This window comes from Prosopis cineraria, unplaced genomic scaffold, assembly GCF_029017545.1.
Source record: "Prosopis cineraria cultivar Desert tree isolate PC_DT_omini unplaced genomic scaffold, ASM2901754v1 PC8, whole genome shotgun sequence".
NCBI lineage: Eukaryota > Viridiplantae > Streptophyta > Magnoliopsida > Fabales > Fabaceae > Prosopis > Prosopis cineraria.
In genome coordinates this window covers 25,050,338-25,073,552 of record NW_026555339.1, presented here as the reverse complement: position 1 = coordinate 25,073,552, position 23,215 = coordinate 25,050,338, and the positions used below count along the sequence as shown (strand labels likewise).

Sequence of the window (23,215 nt, the reverse complement as noted above, 5' to 3'; positions counted from 1 at the left end):
AAAATTTGGGTCACAAGTAAAACCTTTTATAAGCTTCGTGTGGACTTTAGAATTACATCGATCAGATATCAGACAGAGAAACAGCATACTCCAAAATTTGGTTCGAAGGAGCTGTCATGACAGCAAAAGTGCTGTCATGACAGCAATAATTGATAATGTTGCAACATGCACGAAATTTAATCCATCCGTTGGATCTTTCCAAAATTTGGTATGTTAATAGTACTATTTAAAAGTGACATATGGGATTTGGAATCACTCCGATCGGAGATCGAATGATGAAATGGTGCACCCCGAAAGTTAGTCCGGAGGTGATGTCATGACAGCAAAAATAGCTAATCTTTTAACATGTCTAATTTTTAATCTGAACGTTGGATCTTTTTGAAATTTGGTACACTTATAGTACCCTTTGAATGTGACGTGTGAGCTTTAAAATTATTTCAATCGGAGGTCGAATAGCAAAACGGTGCCTACCAAAAGTTGGCCCAAGAAGGCTATCATGACAACATCTTTTTATTTCACTTTTGTCTAACTTGCTTTCGTTCGCTATAGATAGAATCTATAATTTTTTTTAGGTTTTAAATAATTTGTTTCCTAAGTTGGTTTTAGGATTAACTCCTTAACAACACTTAGTTTATTTGAATTGTGTGATTTTTGAATAACACTCGGGGCAAGTGTTACAAGTAACATCCATGTCACCATAATCAGAATTGGCTTCTTCAGAAGCAAAATGTATTTCTATCTTTGCTTCTTTGTTTTTAGTTTTACATTTAAGCAATTCTTAGTAAAGATCAATCAAATGTTTTGGAGTAGGAATGGTACGTGACCAATAATGACCTTTATCACTACAATGGTAACCCAAATTTTCAATATTAATATTAATATTGATATTATTAATATTAATATTAATATTATCCCTACTTGTTACTTTCTTGTGTTTCTCTTCATTGTTTGGCCACTTTTGATGGAAAGATGTACTACCACAGCCACAACCTTGTCCACGACTATGGTCACGACTATGGCCATAACCCTGAGTTGATTCATTTGGCACTGCATTCACTTTAGGGAGTGGGGTAGAACTAGTTAGACGAGATTCATGATTTTTCATCAAAAGCTCATTATTTTGTTCAGCCATAAGAAGATAAGAAATATTTTCAGAATATTTTTTAAAACCTTTTTCATGATATTACTACTGCAAGAGCACGTTAGATGCATGAAATGTGGAGAATGTTTTTTTCTAGCATATCATCATCAATGACTTTTTCTCCTCATAATTTCAGTTGAAAAATGATTCTAAAAATTGCAAAGTTATATTCACTCATAGATTTAAAATCTTGTAAACATAAATGCATCTAATCATAATGAGCTTTTGGAAGAATTATAGTTTTTTGATGGTCATACCTTTCTTTTAAACTCTTCTAAAGAACAAGGGGGTTTTTTATAGTCAAATACTTAGTTTTCAACCCTTCATGTAAACGGTGACGAAGAAAGATTATGACCTTAGCCTTATTTTGATTGGATACTTGATTATCATCCTTGATTATGTCTCCAAGACCATTGGCATCTAGATGGATTTTCGCATCTAGTACCTAAGACATATAATTTTTCCCAATAATATCAAGTGCCATAAACTCAAGTTTTGAAAGATTCATCATATAGAAATTATAATAAAAATATGATAAGAGTTAGATAATATTCAAGACTAAACAAGATTAAAAGAATCAAAAGGTTAGAAAATAGATCAAATCATATATGAACATAAAAATTACCTTGCTACAAAACCTTTAGATTACAAGAGCTCTCGTGCTGATAACGTGTTATAAAATTAAGCAACTTAAAAATACAGATATTAGCAGAAGAAGTAGAGGCAAGAGAATGAGAGAATTTTTTATAGATTATTGTATCCTTCAATACAAATTACATGGCCTATTTATAGGCATGGTCTTGCATATCAAATTCAAAGGTTACATAAATAATAAAAGCAAATAAAAGGTAGTCAACTCTCATGATGATGGGAGTTTCATGAGAGGGCAATCAACTCTCATGATAGTGAGAGTTTCATGGGAGAAGATGAAGATGAAGAAGTGATGGAGATGAACATCTACCATCCTTGTAATATTTATAACAATGATTAAAATGTGGTGGGAAATTGGTGAACTATATGTCTATATTTATAAGAAATGAGGGAAATTTAATTCATTAAGTTGGAAGTTATGATTTACAAGGTCTTTGAAAGGGGTGATGATTTTCATATTTTTTTAATTCATTTCATTCATACCTTTCTAGCTTTAAGGTACTTGTTCTATTTTGGAATTGTATAAATGTTTCATAGTACCTATTTTGTGAATTCACTAGACGACTTATAGAAATTTAAAAACTACAAGTAGCCAAAGAACTTCAAATATAGAAAGGAAATTAGAAAAGACAATTATCCTCGTCGTCAACTCATTCTTGCAATCATTGATCTCATCGGAAAATGAAATTAGAGAAGATGAACTATTGAAGACCCATCATCTGGCAAAGATTTTGAATCGATGAAGATGTGTGAACGATGAAGATGGAGAAAATGGAATTGATCTCACCAGATCTAGAACAAGGATTTGATTTTGCCGTCACCAGATGTGGAAAAGGAAAATGGAATTGATCTCAACTTTGCTTGTCACTCAACCATCGCAGTCTCCTACTTCTATTCTTGTTCTCAAAAGTCTCTAGTTGTCGTGGGTTGAAGTCGTTGGTGGTTGTTCGTTCATCATTCCTGTTGAAGTCCTTCGCTATTGCTTCTGGTGCTCATGACGCTGCAACTTGTGTTCAAGTAGCAATGATGGGAGAGACGAACAAAGTTGAGACAAGGGTAGAGGGAGACGGAGGTCATGGAGGAACGAGAGGGAGAGGATAGTGATATTAGAGCAAGAAAGGAGAGCGATGGGATGGCAGTATGGTTTGAAAATTTTCAATAGTAGAATTAATTTTTCAATACCATGAGATGGTGGTATTGAGAAATCTCACTTAGATGGAGCTGGCATTGAGATTAAAATTTTCATTCCCTCGCATCAAACATGAAAACTTGGTATTACCTAGTTCTATTTCCAGTCCCACCCTCGGCTTGAGGCTCTCCATACTCTTTGAGGGACACTTGTTATTCCCTTTATTGGATGAACTTGCTGAGTACGTATCTATGGTATTTGCACACGAGAAAATCCATGTCCGACTTTTTTTTTTTAAATAATCCCCATCCTACTTGTATTTAACTTCCTATGAACTTTATCTACCAGTAGAACACCTAGTGGCTCTTCACTCGTTTATTCTTCATATCATTAATTAATTTAAAGATTAAAGATATTTTTGTCCTTAAATTGTGCTCATGAATATTTGGTATCCTGAATTTTTATATGGTACAATTTTCCTTTTAGCATTCGAAAATAATGTACTGATACTTTATCATTGAAAAAAATAAATTTAATTGTTAGTTAATTAAAAATTATAAAAAAATCTCAAAAATTACAAAAAAAATCCAAAAATCACACACAAATAACCATAATATAAATTAAATCTGTTAAATTATATAAAAGCATCAAATGTTATTTATTAATTATATAAAAGACCAAAATACAAATCTTCACATAATTTATAAGTTAAAGTTTGAGATTTACACATTTTATAAAAATTTACAAAATAACTAACGTATCTGTTATTTATAAATGAATGCCTTTTGTTTTTTTTTTTTTGTAAATTTAAATTTTGGAAGATGACTTATAATACCATTTTAAGAATTACATTGAAATTAATTTTTTTTATAGGGTACTTATATGCAATCTCCTATCATTTTTAAGGTCTTCTTTTGTAATTTTTTTTAGATCAACTAATTGTACATTAATGTTTCAACAAAAAAATACTCAGTACGTCATTTACAAATATTAAAAAAAAATACTGCATGAATAAATTTAAAATACCAAATGCTCGTGAATAATTGCAAGGCAAAAATACCCATTAACCCTTAATTTAATACCAACAATGCCATCTATGTACCATAAGGATAAATTTGTGAACAGATTGAATTTCAGGGACTAGCTTTTAAACCGTAACCATTTACAAGGACCGATTTACAAAATAACAAAGAAAAAAAAAACAGGGGGACCACATAGAATGGTACCAAGAAAGATGACTCCCCCCCGCGGCGAAAATAATAAACAAAAATGAAAACCAGCAAAAGAGCCCGAGTAGCTAACTCGAGTCTACATTACCAAATTGAGGCTGAACTCAAGGCATAGTCTCAATTACTTCCAAGGTTTTAGGCTTCAAGTTTTAATTATCATCTTGACACCACAGAAGAACAAGGTGATTCCTGGAAGACAAATTACAGGACAATATCATTTTAATCCAGATTCATTACTTATTGTGGTCAGATTCATTGTGTGAATGCTACAGCAAGCCAAACTAATCACTAGCTTAATTGTGGTAAATGCTGACAAAACTGATATACGTAGCAAAATTTCTGAAACTAAAGGCTGAGGGAGCCAGAATGAGCTTTAATCTAGTTCCTGCTTGCTCTTGCTTCTTCTCATCTTTGCCTTAAATCTTGACTTCACCATTAGCGTCTGCACTGTATTTGCAAAGTTCCCAACAGCCATTAAAACCAGCAGGACACCGCAAAATATTACCTGTCCAAGAAGATTCCGTCATTTTATAATCAATACATGCAATTTAACTAAATTCATTTTGGCTAAAGTACATTTGATCATTTAACTTTATACAAGAGGTATATTTTTAGTCATATAACCTTGAAACTGTTAGTTTCATCAACAAAAAATTTCTACATTGAACTTTCAAATATTGGGGAAAAAAAACATTCTCAAATGTTGATATATTAAGTTTAATTTTTTAAAATAATGATTAGCACAAAAATAATCATTTGAAATTAACAGTATTGCGGTTAAATGACTAAAAAGATGCTTTATAAAATTAAGGAACCAAATTAAACCTTATATAAAGTTAAAAGATCAAATATATACTTTAACCATTAATTTTCTGTTCTTTTATATAAATTTGGGTACAAAATAAAGGATTCTGTTGTGAAATAAAATAAGACGGCATGACCAGTACCTGCCACTCAGAAACAACCCGGACAAATGCGGTTCTGAGCAACAATAGTCCAACATATGCCTCAAATCCCTAAATAAAAATAGAAGCATAAATAAAGTTTATGAACATCGAAAGCTACTCTGGTGCCTAGAATTCAGTTGTGAAGTAAATTAACATTATACGAGGCAAGCAAATTTTTTTTTTTTTTTTTTTTTTTGGGGGGGGGGAGATGTTGGTGGGAAGCAAGGTTTAGCCTAGAATTCTCTTGCAAACCAAAGAGAAAAACAGGTCTAGTCATATGTGAAAACCAAATTGACACAAGGGTATTAATTATCACACGGGATGCAAAGTATGAAAACCAAATCATCAGCATGAGAGAAAAAGAGAAGAGAGCGGTTTCAGGAATAAACTTGATTTTGATTGGTTACCCTCCTAAACCATCGTATTTATAACAGATGTGGGAGCAGTGCATGTAGTACATTCTACCTGTCCCCTAGTAGCCCCCAGGGGGCAGTTCTCCTGTAATAGCACTAGGGGAACATAGACCCAACGCTCAATCATAACACACTCCAAGTTGGAGCATCCATGTTAATCCAGCCCCATGAGACACTGATACTTTAACAAAGAATCATATCCGCAGATTCTGCACTTGTATTAGACACAATATAATACTTCAAGTTGTATTTAATTACTGTCACAGAATCAGTATTGTGCCGTATCTTGTATCTTTAACAATATCAACATTGCTGAGATCATGTCCTATTAATAGCTTTGGTTGGCACAACCAAATTTCTTTGCCAACAAATACATGATGTTGTAATCAGCTTATGCTGAATCTTCTCCATCGGGGAAAATGACAATCTACTTCAGTCTCCATTGTTCGTATCACGATTTAGGAAAATGTGTATAGCACCTAAATTATCACACCCTAGCTTTGTTGGCGGGAAGAGCTGCATCAATCCCACTACAACAACCTTCTTGCTTAACCAAGAATAGATTCCCAGCCAAGGTTTTGGATATTTCTTTTCTTTTTGAATTTTCTATAGACACAGATTTTCATACATGAAAATGTGAAAGACGAGACATTGCATCATCAAAAGACATCCTGCTAATTCCTAAACCAGTAACAAACTAATCAATTAGCTCAAAAGATTGCCAATCCCTTTGTAAATCCAAAAGGAAACTGATAGGTTCCAAGATAGGTAGAGAGAAGTAAGGAAGATAAATCTCTATCAAACTTCATAGTATTAATAAGAGAACATAAAATTGATAGAAGAAAATAGAAAAAGTGAATCTATCAAGATGATGTAGAACAAAAATCTTGTTCTATACTTTTCTCAATAACCACACTTAGGAGAATCTCCAAAGGGCCAAAAGTCTGAAAAGTTTGTTTTATTCATGATATATCTGCTTCTAAGCTACTAAACATATTTATAATGCTAAATACAATCTAAAATAATGAATAAAATCTAGATAACTAGATAATTAAATAAAAATGAATAAAATTTAAATAACTACATATCTAAATAAATACCTAAATATCTAAATAAAATCTAGATAACTAAATACCTAAATAAAATCTAAACAATATTATTAAATAGAAAATATCTAAAATAAATTAAAATAATATTTATTCATAATATCTCTCTTCCACGATTATCCATTATCTCAGAACTCTATCAATACTCCCTCCTTGAAAATTCGACTTGTCATCAAGGTGAGATATAGGCAATAGTTTTCTTGTGTATTTGGAGGTTGAGATGGTAGCAATAGATAAATAGTAGCATCTCCAATGTGGATTCCAAAAGGTCAAACAAGAGGCTGCATGGGAATTTCAAGGATAAAGTTGCAATTAGACTCACTATCCACCAGGTTCAAAACTTGGGATTCAAAGAAGCTCCCTTGAAGCCTCATTGCAGATATGTTGTTGCTACCCAGGAAATTTCAACCCCACTAGGTTCCATCTCCATGTTTTTGTCCTCTTCAAGGGAATGAACAATTTCTTCGCCCTCCTTTGTAATTTCCAACAGTGAAAAAGATCCCTTGCAGCGATACCCAGGTCTAATAGCCTCACCACAGCTGAAACACAGTCTCATCTCTTCTTGTCGTTGCTCTTTGGCTTCCATGGAAGCCATTATAGATGCTGGCTTGTGAGGAGACAAGGTCGAAGTTTCTGGCTGAAGGGAGTTTGAAGTTGATGTCTCTTTGAAGTCACATGCTATTTGATAAGGGCTTGAAGGAAACAAAGGCTTAGTTTGGTTCTGCTGGACAGTTTTGGGTCCATAAGAGTTTTGGGCTTTTAACTCATATTCAAGGGCCAAACTAATAGCCCGGTAAACTATCCTAGGTTTATGAATCCAGACATCAGATCTGAGCTCCTCCTTGAGGCCTTTGATGAAGACTCCCAAGAGGCAATGTTTCGGCCAATTCTTCACACGAGCAAAACACCTAGCAAATTCCAAATGATACTCCTACACAAAACTAGTTTGCTTGATGCTATATAAGAACTCATCTGGGTTCTAATATCCCAGAGGCCCACAATATTCTTATAACACTTCCACTAATTCTTCCCAATAAAGGATTGTACGTTCCATGTTAATAGAAGTAAAGAAATCACAAACGTCTCCCTCTAAATCTCTTAATGCAATATTAACTTTGAACTCTTTAGAAATGTGATAATATTGAAAATAATTTTCCGCCTCTAAAATCCATGGTTGTGGATCTCCACCATCATGGTTGGGAAAATGTGTTCCAGATGGTGGATGATAATAGGTCGGGATAGGTGGTGAAAATGTGGGTTTGTGAAAAAAGGGTGCGGAATAGGCAGGTACCATATTTGGATCGAACGACTCCGATGCCGAATGATAGGTAGAGAGAAATAAGATAAATTCATATGAAATAAGAATCTAACTTCATAATATTAATAAGATAACATAGAACTAATAGAAGAAAATCGAAGGAGTAAATCTATCAAAATGATATAGAACAAGAATCTCATTCAATACTTCTCTCAATAGCCAAGTTTAGGAGAATCTCTAAAGGGCCAAAAGTATCAAAAGCCTGTTTTATTCATGGTATGCCTGTTTCTAAGTTGCTAAGCATATTTATAATGCTAAATACAATCTAAAATAAGGAATAAAATCTAGATGACTAGATAATTAAATAAACTGAATAAAATCTTCTAGAATCTATATCTATATAAAATACTGAATAAAATCTAAATAAAATCTAAATAACTAGATATCTAAATAAATATCTATATCTACATAAAATCTAGATAACTAAATACCTAAATAAATCTAAACAGTATTATTAAATAGAAAAAATCTAAAATAAATTAAAAATAATATTTATTTACAATATCTTTCTTCCTAGATCACCCATTGTCTCGAAACTCTATCAGAAACCCCCATAAAAAGCCATTTGCTGATATGTTAAGAAATAATATGATATTATTAACGTACATGCATATAACAGCCATTTCATTAGTTCCTTTTGCCCTTATTTGTAATTTTATTTCCCAGAGTAGCCTCCCATGCCATCTATAAATAACATGATGAACTTGCCTCATGACAATATACAAAAATTCAAGACCACTTGTCATGGTATTAAAGCCTCTAGGCCCTTGTCAAAAATTTTCAGGCCCGTTACCTTTGTTAAACTTTTGTAGCGTTCATTGTTCCTACATTACCTTTTTTGCCCCCAATCCATAAGCTTGATTGTTGCACAACATCACTTTCTACCCTTTTCTTATAAGGCATTTGACGAAAAGAACTTTAGCAACCACCACAAATCTCTCCAACTGGCCTTTCCAAATTAACTGAATCACCTTCAACCACCACACACTCTCCCATGCACCATCAAGTCTATCTATATCCTTCCATTTTGATGCTTGACACCTCTTCTCTGGCAAGAGCTAATTCATAACATCTTGACAACACTAGAGTATAGCCTAGGGCTCCTCTTGACCTATCTAGGCTCCTGCAGTGCTGTCTCTGTTTTAGAGGACACTTCATCATTGTTTGGCTGTTCCAGCTACTTGCTTTGCTGCAGAAGATTTGATTTTTCACCTCCTTGAGTATGTCCAAGAGCTGTGAGGAAGTTGGTTTTCTCTAGTATTTAAGCTGGTTCCTTTGTATCTCACCGGGTATATATAGCACATTTTGTAAATATTCCTGATCAAAGAGAATAATCTCTCTATGCCTGATCTCTTGTGTGCTTCCTGCAGTAAGTTAGTTTGCTATAGTAGCTAGGCTGGTTTCTTTATATCTCACCGGCTATATGTAACAGCACATTTTTTCCATATTCCTAACAAATGAGAATAAGCTATCTCTACCTAATCTCTTCTGTGCTTCCTTTATGATATGGCCTTGAACCTAAAGAGTAATAAGTTCTCAATGTTCAGCTGCAAAAGCTGGATCCGCAAAGAAAGATGTCATCATTTTCACCCATTCAATGCCAACGAAGCTTGAAGGCAATTTCTTGTTGTGGAAGCTGCAAATAGGGAGTGTAATTCGTGGCATGTGTTAAGAGAGGTTTATCGTTCAAAAAATTTGAAAGAATCAACGCCCTATACAGGAGCAGAGGAAAGGTATGGGGCAATGGAACAGGTTTGGACACGAATGCAACAAGAAGGCAGCAACACAGTCACCACCCCACTTAGAGTCTTAGACTTTCTAACAATCACCTGACTAACTTATTCTTCGGCACAACTCTTATTCCTAACAGTTCCTAGGTGACTGGCTCTAGACTCACACAACAACTCATATTTTCAGACACAAAATGAACCACAACTCATTAAATCACATCCCCAGGGCATAAAAAAAAAAAAATCACAATAAACACAGTTAACAAATAGAACCCAAAAAAAAAAAAAAGAAGTCCATGACCAAGCTCAAAATATTTGGGTCCACATGTTTGGGTGGCATTTCTAAGTTTAAAATTTGAATTTCTGGTTAGAAAGTGATAACACTAAAATGAAACCTTGACAGAATTTTCAAAATCCAAAGATCTGGCCTTCCACTAAATACAATATACAATTCCAGCTCTTCACTTGGTTGTACAAAGAGTATGCTTCCCTTCTAAGCTTCAAATCACAAGTCACCAAAATGAGTGGTCTGATAGGCCTTAATTGCACCTCCTCTAAAAATACTCCCTGCCTGGTGGCCAGGGTTTCTGGATCAGGGATAAAGGTTCTACTACCTTGAAGAGAAAGAGGAGATAGAGGAGAGAAATTGAGGAGGCACTTAGTTGATTGAGTAGCCTCTGAAACCTTCTTATTTAATGCATAGAGCCATAGACAGATAATTGTCTGATGCATCTTGGTAGGACCACGAGTAAAATTCCTATTAGCACTGAGATGATAGATTTAGGAATAATTACACTTAACATTGCACACTGTAAACATAAGTAACATAGGCAACCAAAGGCCATGTAATTTAATTACCTGCAAAATGAAAAGTATGGGGCATAACAACCACAGTTGGCCATCGACTCCAGCTGTTTCTCCCCAGACAATATCCATTCTCTTAGCCTAAAATTCATAGGAAAACAAGGATGAGATCATACATTTCATTTTCTATCCATATGATAGAACTTGTTTCACCATAAAATTAATAGCACTTGGAAAAAGAAAAAATAATCAAGCCAGTACCAAGCACAATAATATAACAGTAGGTAACTAGGAGAGATGAAAGTGAGAGAGCTGGCAGATGGAAAGATTAATTGCAAGTAAAATATTATTCAAATAGCAAATCAAGAAAAAGGCAGCCAAACACTACAACGTTCCTTTAAAAAGTAGCACCTTTCCTAGTGCAATACGAGTATAAAGTCTCTGCCGTTGATATCTATTTTGCAAGAGCATTGCCACTCCTTGCATCATAGCCCACTGTAGAAAAAGTTGTACACCTCTCTGCATGCATTGGCAAAAACTTTGATGATTCTTCAAATCTTACATGGATGAAAAACAAAACTATATGCGTAAGAGGAAAGCTAACCTGCTTTTGTGCACAATTAGGTTGTCCTTTAATCTCCCAAGTGAGACTCACCAGGGCCATTACCATAGCACAGTAATGATGGTATATCCACCTACAATGGAACAAAAAGTTAAGTCACCAAGAAAAAAACACCTATACATTAAAGGAGAAAAATTAAGAAATTTAAACTCATATAATTAATGTACTTTTTTTCAATTATATTATGATAAGCAGATTTTCTTTTCGGCCCATCTGTCACGGATGATATCTCCGTGACCGTGTAAAGACCAAGATAATGAACGATCCGCTGGTTAGCCTCACACAATATGGGTAAAGGGGGCGACATTGGCATTGGGGGTGTTCTGCCTCAGTCTTCGAACTGAGTGCACAACTGGTCGGGGGCTAGTGCCGCCTCCCTGATGAGCCCATGGCAGGGCGAAACCAGTGTGATCCGTATGTGATAAAACTTGTCCTGAGGATCATGGGGTCCTCCAGGACGCCGCACGGGCGCCGTGTGCTGCGCCAGACTCTCAGCCCGTGACACATCGCTATTCCTGTAACTAACTATTTTTATCAATACTGTTAAAATATTAATATGTAAAATATGATGTAATTAGTACAGGTGTTAGGTGGTATGCTAAGTTAGGTGAGGTATTAGGTGTTTTTAACATTTACTGCTCTTTCTCTTGTGTGTGTGTGTGTGTGTAAATTCAATCTTAGTAAGATAAAGAGAATATAAATTAGAGAGTATTTCTTCGCAACATGGTATCAAAGCTTCTTCCTATGTTATTCTTCTCTTATCCGTTTGAACTAATAGTGAAGCGTGTGTGTGAGAGTGAGTTTAGGGCATCCATTTAGGATTGATTTGAGCGACACCACCCAGATAGAAAGGTTCCCCACCCTCTGATTGGCATTTCCCCACTGGTCCGAGTTGCTTTTGATCGACGAGTGAAGCTCACACACCACCTGCAAAATCGCTGGAAAATCACGCACCGGCATGTGAGGTCTTGCGTGGACGAGCTTCCGGCAGTGGTCTTCTTTGTTGTGATTGACTTCTCCTTTCCAGTCATCCCCCGGTGGTTTCCAAGTCTGGGTCTTCATGTTCTTCCTTGTTTTGCTCTTGTAAGGCTTCTATTTGATTGTTTCTTGGTCCCTCATGTGATCTTTGTTTGTGTGAGGCTTTTGTACAGCCAAGTTTGGTTTGAGTCTTTGCAGTTTTCGTCCGTGGTGTGACCATTGCTTGCTCTCTGCTTGTTTTTCCGTCTGATCTTGGATTGATTTCAGTTGATTTAGGCTCTAATGGCTGAAAGCAAGGCTATTGTTGTCACTAATAGTATCCCGTAGCATAAACTTAATTGAACCAATTACTTGGATTGGAGTAAAATTGTTCGAATCTACGTAAGGAATAGTGAAGAGGAAGATTACTTGACAAAGCATCTTCCTACTGATGACACTCATCAAGTTTGGTTGAGAGATGATGCACGATTATTCTTGCAAATTCATAATTTTATTGAGTGAGATTATTAGTTTTGTTAATCATTTTGAGTTTGTTAATTAATTAATAGAGAATCTGGAATTTCAATATTCAAGGAAGGGAAATATCTCTTGTATTTATGAAGTTTGCAAAGCCTTCTATTGTGAAGAGAAGCAGAATCAGTTTCTTAAGGCCTACTTCATGGATTTCAAGAGGAGATATGAAGAGATGAATATGTTGCTGCCTCTTACCACTAACTAATGAACGCAAAAGGTTTAGCGTGAACAAATGGCCATTATGAGTTTTTCTTACTGAATTTCCAACTGAACATGAGACTGTTTGATCTCAAATCTTGTCCGAAACTAAGATCTTTGATCTTCAGGAAACCTTTTCTAGAGTAATGAGGATAGAGAATCTCACTTCGAAGCCATCCATTGATCACAATAGTGCTTTGGTTAGTCGTGGTCCACCTACTCGAGCAAGCTCAAAACCAAGGGGAGTTGGTGATCAAAATCATGATCTTGGTATAGTTGTGTTATTATTGTCATGAACCGAGCTATACCAAGTGTACCTGTTGAAATCTTCAAAACAAACAGCAACAACTAGTGTGTGCTCATGTTGCATCATCTTCCAATCACAAGCCTAGTGACTAGGTTATGATTTATGCTACTGAATATGCCCAATTCACTCAATACCAAGACTCATTAAAGTCCACTGATCCACTGATTGCTACACTTACTAAGTCAGGTAATCATAAAACTAGTCTCGTTTCTTCTTCCTCCAAGTGGATCATCGATTTTGGGGCTATTGACCATATGACAAGTAACCATCATCTCTTCTTCTCTTATCAGCTGTATACCAAACCCTCTAGTATTCTCATTGCTAATGGCTCCTCTTCTCGAGTTCTTGGCTTTAGCACTATCACACCTACTCCTTCAATTCATTTATCATCTGTACTAGATGTACCTAATTTTACTTTTAATCTTATCTCTCCTAGTAAACTTACTAGTGACTTGAATTGTTGTGTCTTATTATTTCCTGGTTATTGTTTGATCCAAGATCTTATGACAAAGAAGATTATTGATAGGGGCTGTGAATCTTGTGGTCATTACTTCCTTGATGATCGAGTGCCTCATGCTATGGCTTGTTCCAGTATTTCAACTCATTTTGATTTTCATTGTCACTTGGGTCACTTGTCGTTAACTTCTTTAAAGAAACTTTATCCGTAATTTCCCCACTTGTCTTTCTTAGATTGTGAGTCATGTCAATTTGCCAAACATCATTGTCTTCCCCTTGCGTCTTGAGTCAATAAACGGGCTGCATCCCCTTTTGATTTAGTCCATTCTAATGTTTGGGGTCCTTGTCATATTAAGTCTAGTTTTAAGTATTTTGTTACTTTTGTTGATGACTATTCCTGTATAACTTGACTATATTTAATGAAAAATCATTCTAAATTATTCTCTTTCTTTAGCAACTTTTGTGCTAAGATCAAAACACAATTTGATGTCCGTATCAAAACTTTGCGAAGTAATAATGCTAAAGAATATGTCTTAGTGCCATTTCAAAAATACATGCTTCAAAATGGTATTCTTCATCAATCATCTTGTGTTGATAACCCTAGCTCAAAATGGTGTTGCTAAGCATAAAAGTAGGCACTTACTTGAAGTGGCACAGCCTCTTTTGTTTCAAATGAAAGTTCGAAAATCTTTTTGGGCAGATGGTGCCTCCACAGCTTGTTTTTTGATTAATAGAATGCCTTCTTCTGTCCTTAGCAAGAACATCCTTTTTACTACCATTTTTCCTTCCAAGCCATTGTTCCATATTGATCCTAAAATATTTGGTTGCAATTACTTTGTTGGGGATGTTCGGCCCAGGTGTCCAAATTAGATCCAAAATCTCTAAAATGTGTTAATCTTGGATACTCTCATCTTCAAAAGGATATCGGTGCTTCTCTCCTACACTTAATCTCTCTAATCTATATTCTCTTTATCTTACTAAGACTAAATATATATATATATATAAGAGAAAGAGTAATAAATGCTAAAGACACCTGACACCTCACCTAAGCAACAACTCCTAACCACCACCAAGCACCTCACCTAACATACCACCTAACACCACTTATACCTAGCACCTCACCTAACAACCACCAACACCTAACCTAACATACCACCTGGTGACCACCAACACCTAACCTAAGGTGGTATGTTAGGTTAGGTGTTGGTGGTTGTTAGGCAAGGTGCTAGGTGGTATGTTAAGGTGAGATGCCTAGTGGTGGTTAGGTGAGGTGTTTTTATTCTCTTTATCTTATTGAGATTGAATATCTATAGACAAGAGAAAGAGTAACAGCTAACCACAACCTAGCACTTCACCTAACATATCACCTAGCACCTCACCTGACCACCACCTAACACCTATACTAATGTGAAATATTATATAAAATGCCAAATTACATAATATTTTGCATTAGTATAGGTGTTAGGTGGTGGTTAGTTGAGGTGTTAGGTGGTTTTATTCTCTTTATCTTACTGAGACTGAATATAAATATACACACACAAGAAAAAGAGTAATAAATGCTAAAAACACCACCACCTAACACCTCATTGAACATACCACCTAACACCTAACCCAACATACCACCTAACACCTATATTAATTACATAATATTTCACATAAAGTCTATCGCCTACGAAAATCTTTATATGGCCTAAAGCAAAGCCCTCGAGCCTGATTTGGCAGGTTTAGTGATGTTGTGTAGAAGTTCAAATGAAGTAAAAGTAAATGTGACCATTCTGTGTTCTATCAAAAAACAAATACTGGCTTGATTCTTCTAGTTGTTTATGTTGATAACATTGTAATCACCGGAAGTGATGCTTCTAGCATTTCATCTCTCAAGTCTTACCTTCAGACTCATTTCCGAACGAAAGATTTGGGACCATTGAAACATTTTCTCAGAATTGAAGTTCTATCAAGCAAGAAGGGCATTCTCCTATCTTAAAGAAAGTATGTTCTTGATTTGTTAAAGGAAATAGGTAAATTGATAGCTACACCATACAACTATCCTATGATCCCTAATCCTAATCTTGATGATAACATGGGTGCATTGTTTGACAACTTGAGAGGTACAAAAGATTGATTAGGAAATTGAATTATCTCACAGTGACTCATCCTGATATTGCTTATCCAGTAAGTGTTCTTAGTCAGTTTATGCCCTCACCTACAGTTAATCAGTGGGATGCTTTAGAGCATGTTCCACATTACTTGAAGGGAGCTCCTAGATGAGGAATACTATATAGTAATCATAGGCATACAGATATTGAGTGTTTCTGCGATGTAGATCTTAAGGGGTCTAAAGCTACAAGATGATCTAACTGGATATTGTGTATTTGTGGGTGGAAATTTAGTGTCTTGGAGGAGCAAGATGTGGTATCTTGATCTAGTGCAGAATCAGAATATACAGCCATGGCGCAATCTGTGTCTGATGTAGTGTGGATATATTATTTATTGAAGGAAGTTGGTCTCAAAACCACATTGCCAGCAAAGTAATGGTGTGACAATAAAGCTACACTACATATAGCATCTAATCCAGTTTTTCATGAACGCACAAAGCACATCGAGATTGATTGTCACTTTGTTTGAGATAAGATTCTAGAAAACTTCATCTCCACTAAAACATATGCACACTAGAGAACAACTTGGTGATTTGTTTACAGAAGCTCTTAATGGAGCCTGAGTCAAATATCTTTGTAAAAAGTTGGGCATGAGTAATATCTATGCTCCTACTTGAGGGAGAGTATTAAGATACTAATATGCAAAATATTATGTAATTTGTATAGGTGTTAGATGATATGTTAGGTTAGATGTTAGGTGGTAGTTAGGTGAGGTTTTATGTGGTATGTTAAGCGAGGTGTTGGGTGCTGATTAGGTGAGGTGTTAGGGTTTAGGATTTAGGATTAGCATTTATTACTCTTTCTCTTGTACATGTGTATATATATATATTCAGTCTCAATAATATAAACAGAATATAGATTAGAGAGAGTATTTCTTCGCAACAAATACATTTAACTAGTTTATAAATTTGAAGTCATTTATGCTAATTTGATATGAAAAAAGTGCAATTAAGTATATTTAGCCAAAAAATAAGTACATTAAGTATATAAACCTAAGTACCTAAGTTTTATCCTAAACTAATTACAGCCTCCCCTGCCTCAGTACTCTGCGCCGATTTTCCAGAATGATTGATGAGATTGCTTTACATAGACTGCCTACTTCTACCATGAAAAGTGTGAAAAGTGTTTTCATGGTAGACACCCAAATTTGGCGACTGAAAGGCAGAAAGAAAATTCACAAAGCTATGACCAGTGGACCAAAAGATTTTACCATGTACATTCTATAAGGGTTCTGCATGGGTATTAACCAGTTAGATAGAAACAGGAAGATTAGTTAGCTGTAATTCAGGTAGTTAAAAAATAACTACCTAATGTGGTTCACACTACTCCTATGGTTTATAAACAGAAGTAGAATCATATTCAATGAAGTTGATAAATTGAATTATCAATGTTAGTCTGTCTTTTCTATCTTTCCTGGTGCAACACGCACCATTCAAGTGTCAAGGTGTCCTTCCAGAATACAGTCACAGGGTATGAAATGGTGCTGAAAACAAGCATATGATCAAATGATAAGATTTGACCAACATCTCAAGCAAAAAAATATCAATATGACGGGACTGAGTCTGAGATAATCAATAGCTCATATCAACAATGGCCATGGATGTGGCAGAATGTCCAGCAAAAAGGAAGTCATATAGGTAATAGACTAATAATCAAGCATGTCAATGGACATGCAGAGAGGAAGATACGTCCATAGCATCTGAGTTTCTTTACATGAAAGAAGCTAATGAGACTGGAAGAAATATCTGAAAAGTATGACTGCTAAACTTCAAAATGAAGCAAAAATTGATGCTATGGCTGAGATCAAGAACCACAGGCAAGAAAACTCAATGAACGATCATCAAGAGAAATTTGAAGAGTTTTACTTTTAGAGATGGATTTACCAAAACCTCTAGCAATAAGGCGCTTCTTAAAGATCATTCACACAAATATATAAAAAAACTATAAGATTGTTCTGTCCAAATGCCCTTGCTTGCACCACCATTGAACCACCCAGCAGAACCAACTAGAGGGGGAGTATTGTCTGGATTAAGCAACTGCTCTGTTGCTTTGATACCATGAGTACGATCAAAGAGTATTTCCCAATAGTATGCTTCAGGGCAGAGCCACAGTACGTGTATATTACTTAGCCAGTGTATATGATAAGCTATTAGGGTAAATTAAGTATTTTTTAAAAGAATCAAGTATTAACTCTAATTAAAATGAAAGAGTAAAAACTGAACATAAAATAAGATAATAGGATATAACAATAAGTGAAACATCATGCAGTGAGCTTGGGCTTTTGGTCTAACAACACTCCCCTTCATGTTGGAGAATAGATGTCAATCATTCCCACCTCGTTTCTCAATCCTTCAACTGAATTTCTTGGCAGTAGTTTTGTAAATAAATCTAAAACTTGATATTTGGCTCTGATGTAGGATAAATCAATTATCCCTTCAATTTTTTCTCTAATGAAGTGTCAAACATCTAAGGGACTCAGTGTATCACAAAGAGTATATATTGGACCTACTCAATGAGACTGGGATGCTAGGGGCTAGATCTGCAAATACCCTGATGGAACTTAACTACAAGTTGGAGGAAAACCCAGACGGAAATTCAGTCAACAAGGAAAGGTAACAAAAGTTGGTGGGAAAGTTGATTTATTTATCCCACACTAAATTTGATATATCTTATGCAATGGGAGCTGTACGCCAATTTGGAAGCAACCCTCAAAAGGAGCACATGGAAACTATATATCAAATCCTTAGATGTCTCAAGACAAAACGAGGCAAGGGCTTATTTTTTTTCAAAGGGAAATCAGAAGAAGGTAGAAATATACACAGATGCAAACAGTAAGATACCAAGAAAAGGGAATCAAAAGTGTGTAGAGATATATACAGATGCTGATTAGGCAGGGGCAATTGATAATAGACGCTCTACCACAAGATATTGTACTTTTGTCTGGGTACTCTTGTAACATGGAGGAAGCAGCCAGTATTATCCAGGAGCTCAGTAGAACTGAATACAGAGCATTAGCAATTGGAATTTACAAAGGAATGTGGATTGTGTGCTTATTGAAAGAACTGGGGGTTAGAATTGGGTGCTCCAGTCAAGATGTAGAGTGATAGCACGGCTGCACTCAAGATTACCAACAACCTTGTTCAACATGATCACACCAAGCATGTTGAAATTGATAGACATTTTATCAAAGAGAAGATTGAAGTCAAGGTTATATTTTCCCACATTCCATGTGGCAAGAAAGCTGCTGCTTTGATGATTAAACCTCTTGTCAAAGCTAAGTTTGATGAATTCATAAGCAAGCTGGAAATAATCAACATCTATTCATGAGCTTGAGGGGGAGCGTCAAAAGTGGAATTATGTCTATCAGGCCAATTACTTAATGACCCCTAGTTTCTTTATTTATTTAGCACCTTCACATTTATCATCTTTATATTCTGTAATTATTTAAAAGTTTACAGAATATCCACTTTTATTTACTTTATTTGTCAATTATTGAGAGGATTTTGTGGGATTATATCCACCCCTCTGCTCCTATATGCATCAACTGCTACATAAAAATAAAACACATGAATTTGCACAGAAAACTCTCAATGTCAGATAAGCTTCATGAATATCAAGTGCGAACTATAAGGAGGAAATACAGAAATGACTTGCAGTAATAAAAAATGTTAGATTATATGCAAAAAATTACTGTTGCAAAGTCTCAGTAGACAGAGAAGCTTTATGCCCTTACCATGGACGAATATCGCTTCCATTGACTCTCAATATGTTCTCTCGCAATGCTAAACCAGTGTAAAGAAAGAGCAGCCAAGCCTAAGAAAAGATATCCATAGGAATAATGTATAAACAAGTGCAGAAATCAAAACAATATATAATCAACTGAAGGGATTTAAAAGAAAATACCTGGTAAAGCTGAACTGGGAAAGCAGGCATGCATCCAGCCCAAACCCATGATCTTAGGATCAGCAGTACTGATGGGAAAAAAAGGAACAGTAGGGCAGTTCTATCCTGAATGACGTATAATATTCTTGTAAGTTTCACAATCTTATAACCACAGGAAATGCATTATCAAGATGCAAGTATAACATGTTTATCTCTTTATCTGAAAGAAATTTTAACATGCATCAATTCACATATTTAATCAGAATGAACCCAAAAAGATTAGCATGGAAACAATTACAATGATATCGAAAGTTCTCATGAAATTAAATAGGGGAAATAATCACAAAATGCATATTAAGCTTGAGAAGATTAAGAGTCAAAATTGACATATAAGCACGAGAAGAATCTTCAACCGTCAAGCTGCTTCTAGGGCTACCTTTAGAGATATTTTGTGGTATGAATGAATTAATCACACCAAGCCACCCTGAATCAGAAAGAATAGTGGTCCCAAACATAAGCATACTTTTAAACGAACATCTTATTATCATGTGAATGAGGGAAGCAATGGGCAATGGCAACTTTTTGGTAAATTAATCAAAATCAATACTCAATACAGGAACTTGAAAACCATTAACTTAGATGTATGAGAAAAAAGGAACACGCCAACTGTTCCTTGTAGGTACAGGGAAATTTCATAAAATACCAATGCAGTGACAACAATTCCAATAAAAAAATGAGCATGAATCCATAATATAAGAGCACCATAACACTCCCTTGAGTCAGTCAAATGACTACTTCTGTGCATATAGAGTAGCTATTAAAATTTGCCATGATCATTATAATACTCATTGTCCAAAAGTACACTGTTGATTAAGAAGCTTTTTGCACAACCTTTATCGTGTTTATGAGGTATTATTTAAAAGCTTGGGGCAAATCCAACACAAACAAAAAACTTATCCTAGATGAATCAGTATAAAGAAGGAGGCATTTCCAATTCCGAGATGCAATATCTATGATTAGCCAGACATTCTATACATGAGATAGATAGAGGAAAAGGTCTACAGAAACGTAGATGCAGCGGAGGATTTATACTTTGTAACTGTTGTACTCCTCTTTAACCTTCAACTGGACATCCTTCCGAGAGGCGCGCACATTAATAGGACCCAGAAACATCCTCAAAAATCGCCCTGAAGGATTGGATATCAGCACAAGGGATGATATTATGATATGAAAATTTAATTGTAAGATGCAAAACGCTCATAAGTTCATGAGAAGGATAAGAGGAAAAAACCTTGCGCATTGCCTGGAAGCAGCGAAGCAGCATCACCATCTGCTACAATGCATCTCGCCCTCTGTAAATCTTCATCTAACTGTAAAAATGGAAAAACTAATAAAGATAATAACAATAAATAATAGATCAGAAAGCATATAAGGAGCATTAAGAAATTGGGACCAAGCTGCTAAGAGATTATACATAGTTAAATTCTTCAAACCCTCTAATTTTCAATTATATCACAAAAACCTATCCTTGACTTCTACAACCTACAAAAACACACCAATCAAGTTATACTATTAAAATATTATATGAGATTCTATTCTATTTTATTTTGATCACATATGAAATTTTAATTTTATTGATCAAGCTGGCCTTACTCATTTTACTATAAGACTTCCCCTATATTTATCCTAGCTTGCACCCTCTTAAATCACCTCCCCTTGTCCCTGCTCCTCTTCTGTTCAACGATTCTAAAGGGCTTATGATTGAGATCCTCAATTGACCAGAAGGTAAATGATGAAGACCTATCACCACCTCCAGGAACCTGAGTTATAGTTTGATCCTTGGACAGGTTGCTACCAACATGTTAAGAGCAAAGCTACAAACTTTCAGTGAAATAGCTTGATCCACCCTACTTTTGACATAAGTATTGGATAAACCAGCATCTACCATAATACAGATCATGATTTAGTCTTCCATTATAGAGATTATAAGCTGTCCTGCCTCAATTTTCAAACCCAAAATAGGTTGCACCTCCTTCTCATGGAGCTGGAGAGCAGAGCAGGCTTGAAGGTATAAAACAGGGGATCTAAAGGCAAGGGATGTGTGCCTTCGAAAGGGTTAGGTATGGCTGCTGGTAAATGGTTGAAGCCAAGCTTTAGAGCCTTTTTTTGGAAGACAATGAGAGTGGCATTGTAGGCAAGGCCCATGGAGAAGTCCTGTGGAGGTCGTAAACCTTCCATCCTTATTAACACTTCATTTAGGAGCATTCTCATAGTTTTAGCAGGGAGTTAACAATTATCTAACTTGTGTTTAACAATTGTATCACAATTTTTTTCAAAAAATTGGAGTCATACATAGCATATCCAAATAAAGTAAGGGAGGTCAATATAAAATCAAGAAATTTGCAAGGAGAATGAAGTACTTTAGCCAAGCATATAATAAAATTATATATATAAAATATCCAAAAGAATTACCCATTTCAGAGTATCTGATGAAGTAGAATTGATATATAAAATTGAATTGTTTTTTTTTTTCCTATTATTAATGAAGTACAATTTTACCTTGTCTGCCACCTTCGGGTCCAAGAGCTTCTGAGAGAGGAGAGAATCAAGCAAGCAGCGCAAACGTTTAATAGAGTCCATTAGAGATAGAGCACGCTGGCGGAGAGATTGCTCTTCAATGGATGTCTTTGAGATGTGAGTTGTGACCAAGTCCTGCAATTCTTTTGCATCTTCTATCGCTCTCCCTACTTCTTCCTCTATATTTTCTGCTGCAATTGTCATGGATGCTGCAGCTTTTTGGGTCAATCCCAGGTCTATTCGTGTTTTGCTTACTCGCGCACATGCACCAATTACAGTTCACAGATTTACTTTTTTACTTTACTAATCTAGACCTGCAGTTAGCAAACACAACAAGGTGCATATTAGAGCGGTTAATGGGATACTGCATCTGATGTTCCTGTAAAATTTGACAAGGAAGTCAGAACTCCTTAATCCTCATTCAATCTTTCCCACTACATCCATTAAGCGTCAAAATCTCCACAAATCAGATTACAAAAAGAAAAAAACACAAAGGCAACATGCAGAAGATATGCCCACAGAAGAACAAGAAGATTCGAGAAGTAGATCAAAATTAATGGCGTAGTACCATTTCCAACACGAGATTGAAGATTTAAGAAAATTACCATCCAGGAATGAGGGCAGGAGGTGGGGTAACAAGAAGGAAGGTGGGTGAGACGATGGATTAAAGATTCCGTACCATAGTTGGCCAGCGGTGAAGAAGAAAATACAGAGTGAGAAAGCGAAAGGGCCTTTTGTGAAGTGTTGCGTTTGGGTAGAGAAAAGAACAGCGATGGGTGGAGGGTGGACGGTGGTCCGGTGGAAGGGGTAACACAAATCTCATTTATTCATGTTTATATTTTATTTCTTTATAAACAAGTGGCTCATACGTCATGAGGTTCGTTTGATTATGTGTTTGCAACACAAGCCTTTTGAAAACGCCGTTTCTAAGGCTGAGAACCACGTCTGAAGGCGCTTCCAACTTTCAAGCAAGCATACATGAGCAAGGGTATGACAATAGTGTGCTTTCCATCAAACCTAAACTAGCATGTCCCAAACGTTAGTTATAATGGGAGAAGCTC

The 23,215-nt window shown here is 35.6% G+C and overlaps 1 protein-coding gene across 3 annotated transcripts; it reads right to left on the bottom strand.

Annotated features, from left to right (window-relative positions):
• Positions 1 to 4,364: 4,364 nt before the first annotated feature.
• On the bottom strand, positions 4,365 to 22,968 carry LOC129318109 (uncharacterized). Of its 3 annotated transcripts, XM_054962681.1 has the most exons (11): positions 22,760 to 22,967; positions 22,137 to 22,468; positions 20,869 to 20,947; positions 20,670 to 20,764; positions 19,599 to 19,703; positions 19,429 to 19,508; positions 11,073 to 11,163; positions 10,880 to 10,987; positions 10,523 to 10,609; positions 5,098 to 5,166; positions 4,365 to 4,655 (listed from the first exon to the last, which is right to left on the bottom strand). In XM_054962681.1, the coding sequence occupies exons 2-11, from the start codon at positions 22,356 to 22,358 to the stop codon at positions 4,524 to 4,526; spliced, it is 1,068 nt and encodes a 355-aa protein (XP_054818656.1). In that variant the 5' UTR covers positions 22,359 to 22,468; positions 22,760 to 22,967; the 3' UTR covers positions 4,365 to 4,523. The 3 variants fall into 3 exon arrangements, with proteins under 3 accessions (XP_054818656.1, XP_054818657.1, XP_054818658.1); XM_054962682.1 differs by lacking the exon at positions 5,098 to 5,166 and having other exon boundaries at positions 22,760 to 22,968; XM_054962683.1 differs by lacking the exons at positions 4,365 to 4,655; positions 5,098 to 5,166 and adding an exon at positions 9,990 to 10,430.
• Positions 22,969 to 23,215: the final 247 nt, after the last annotated feature.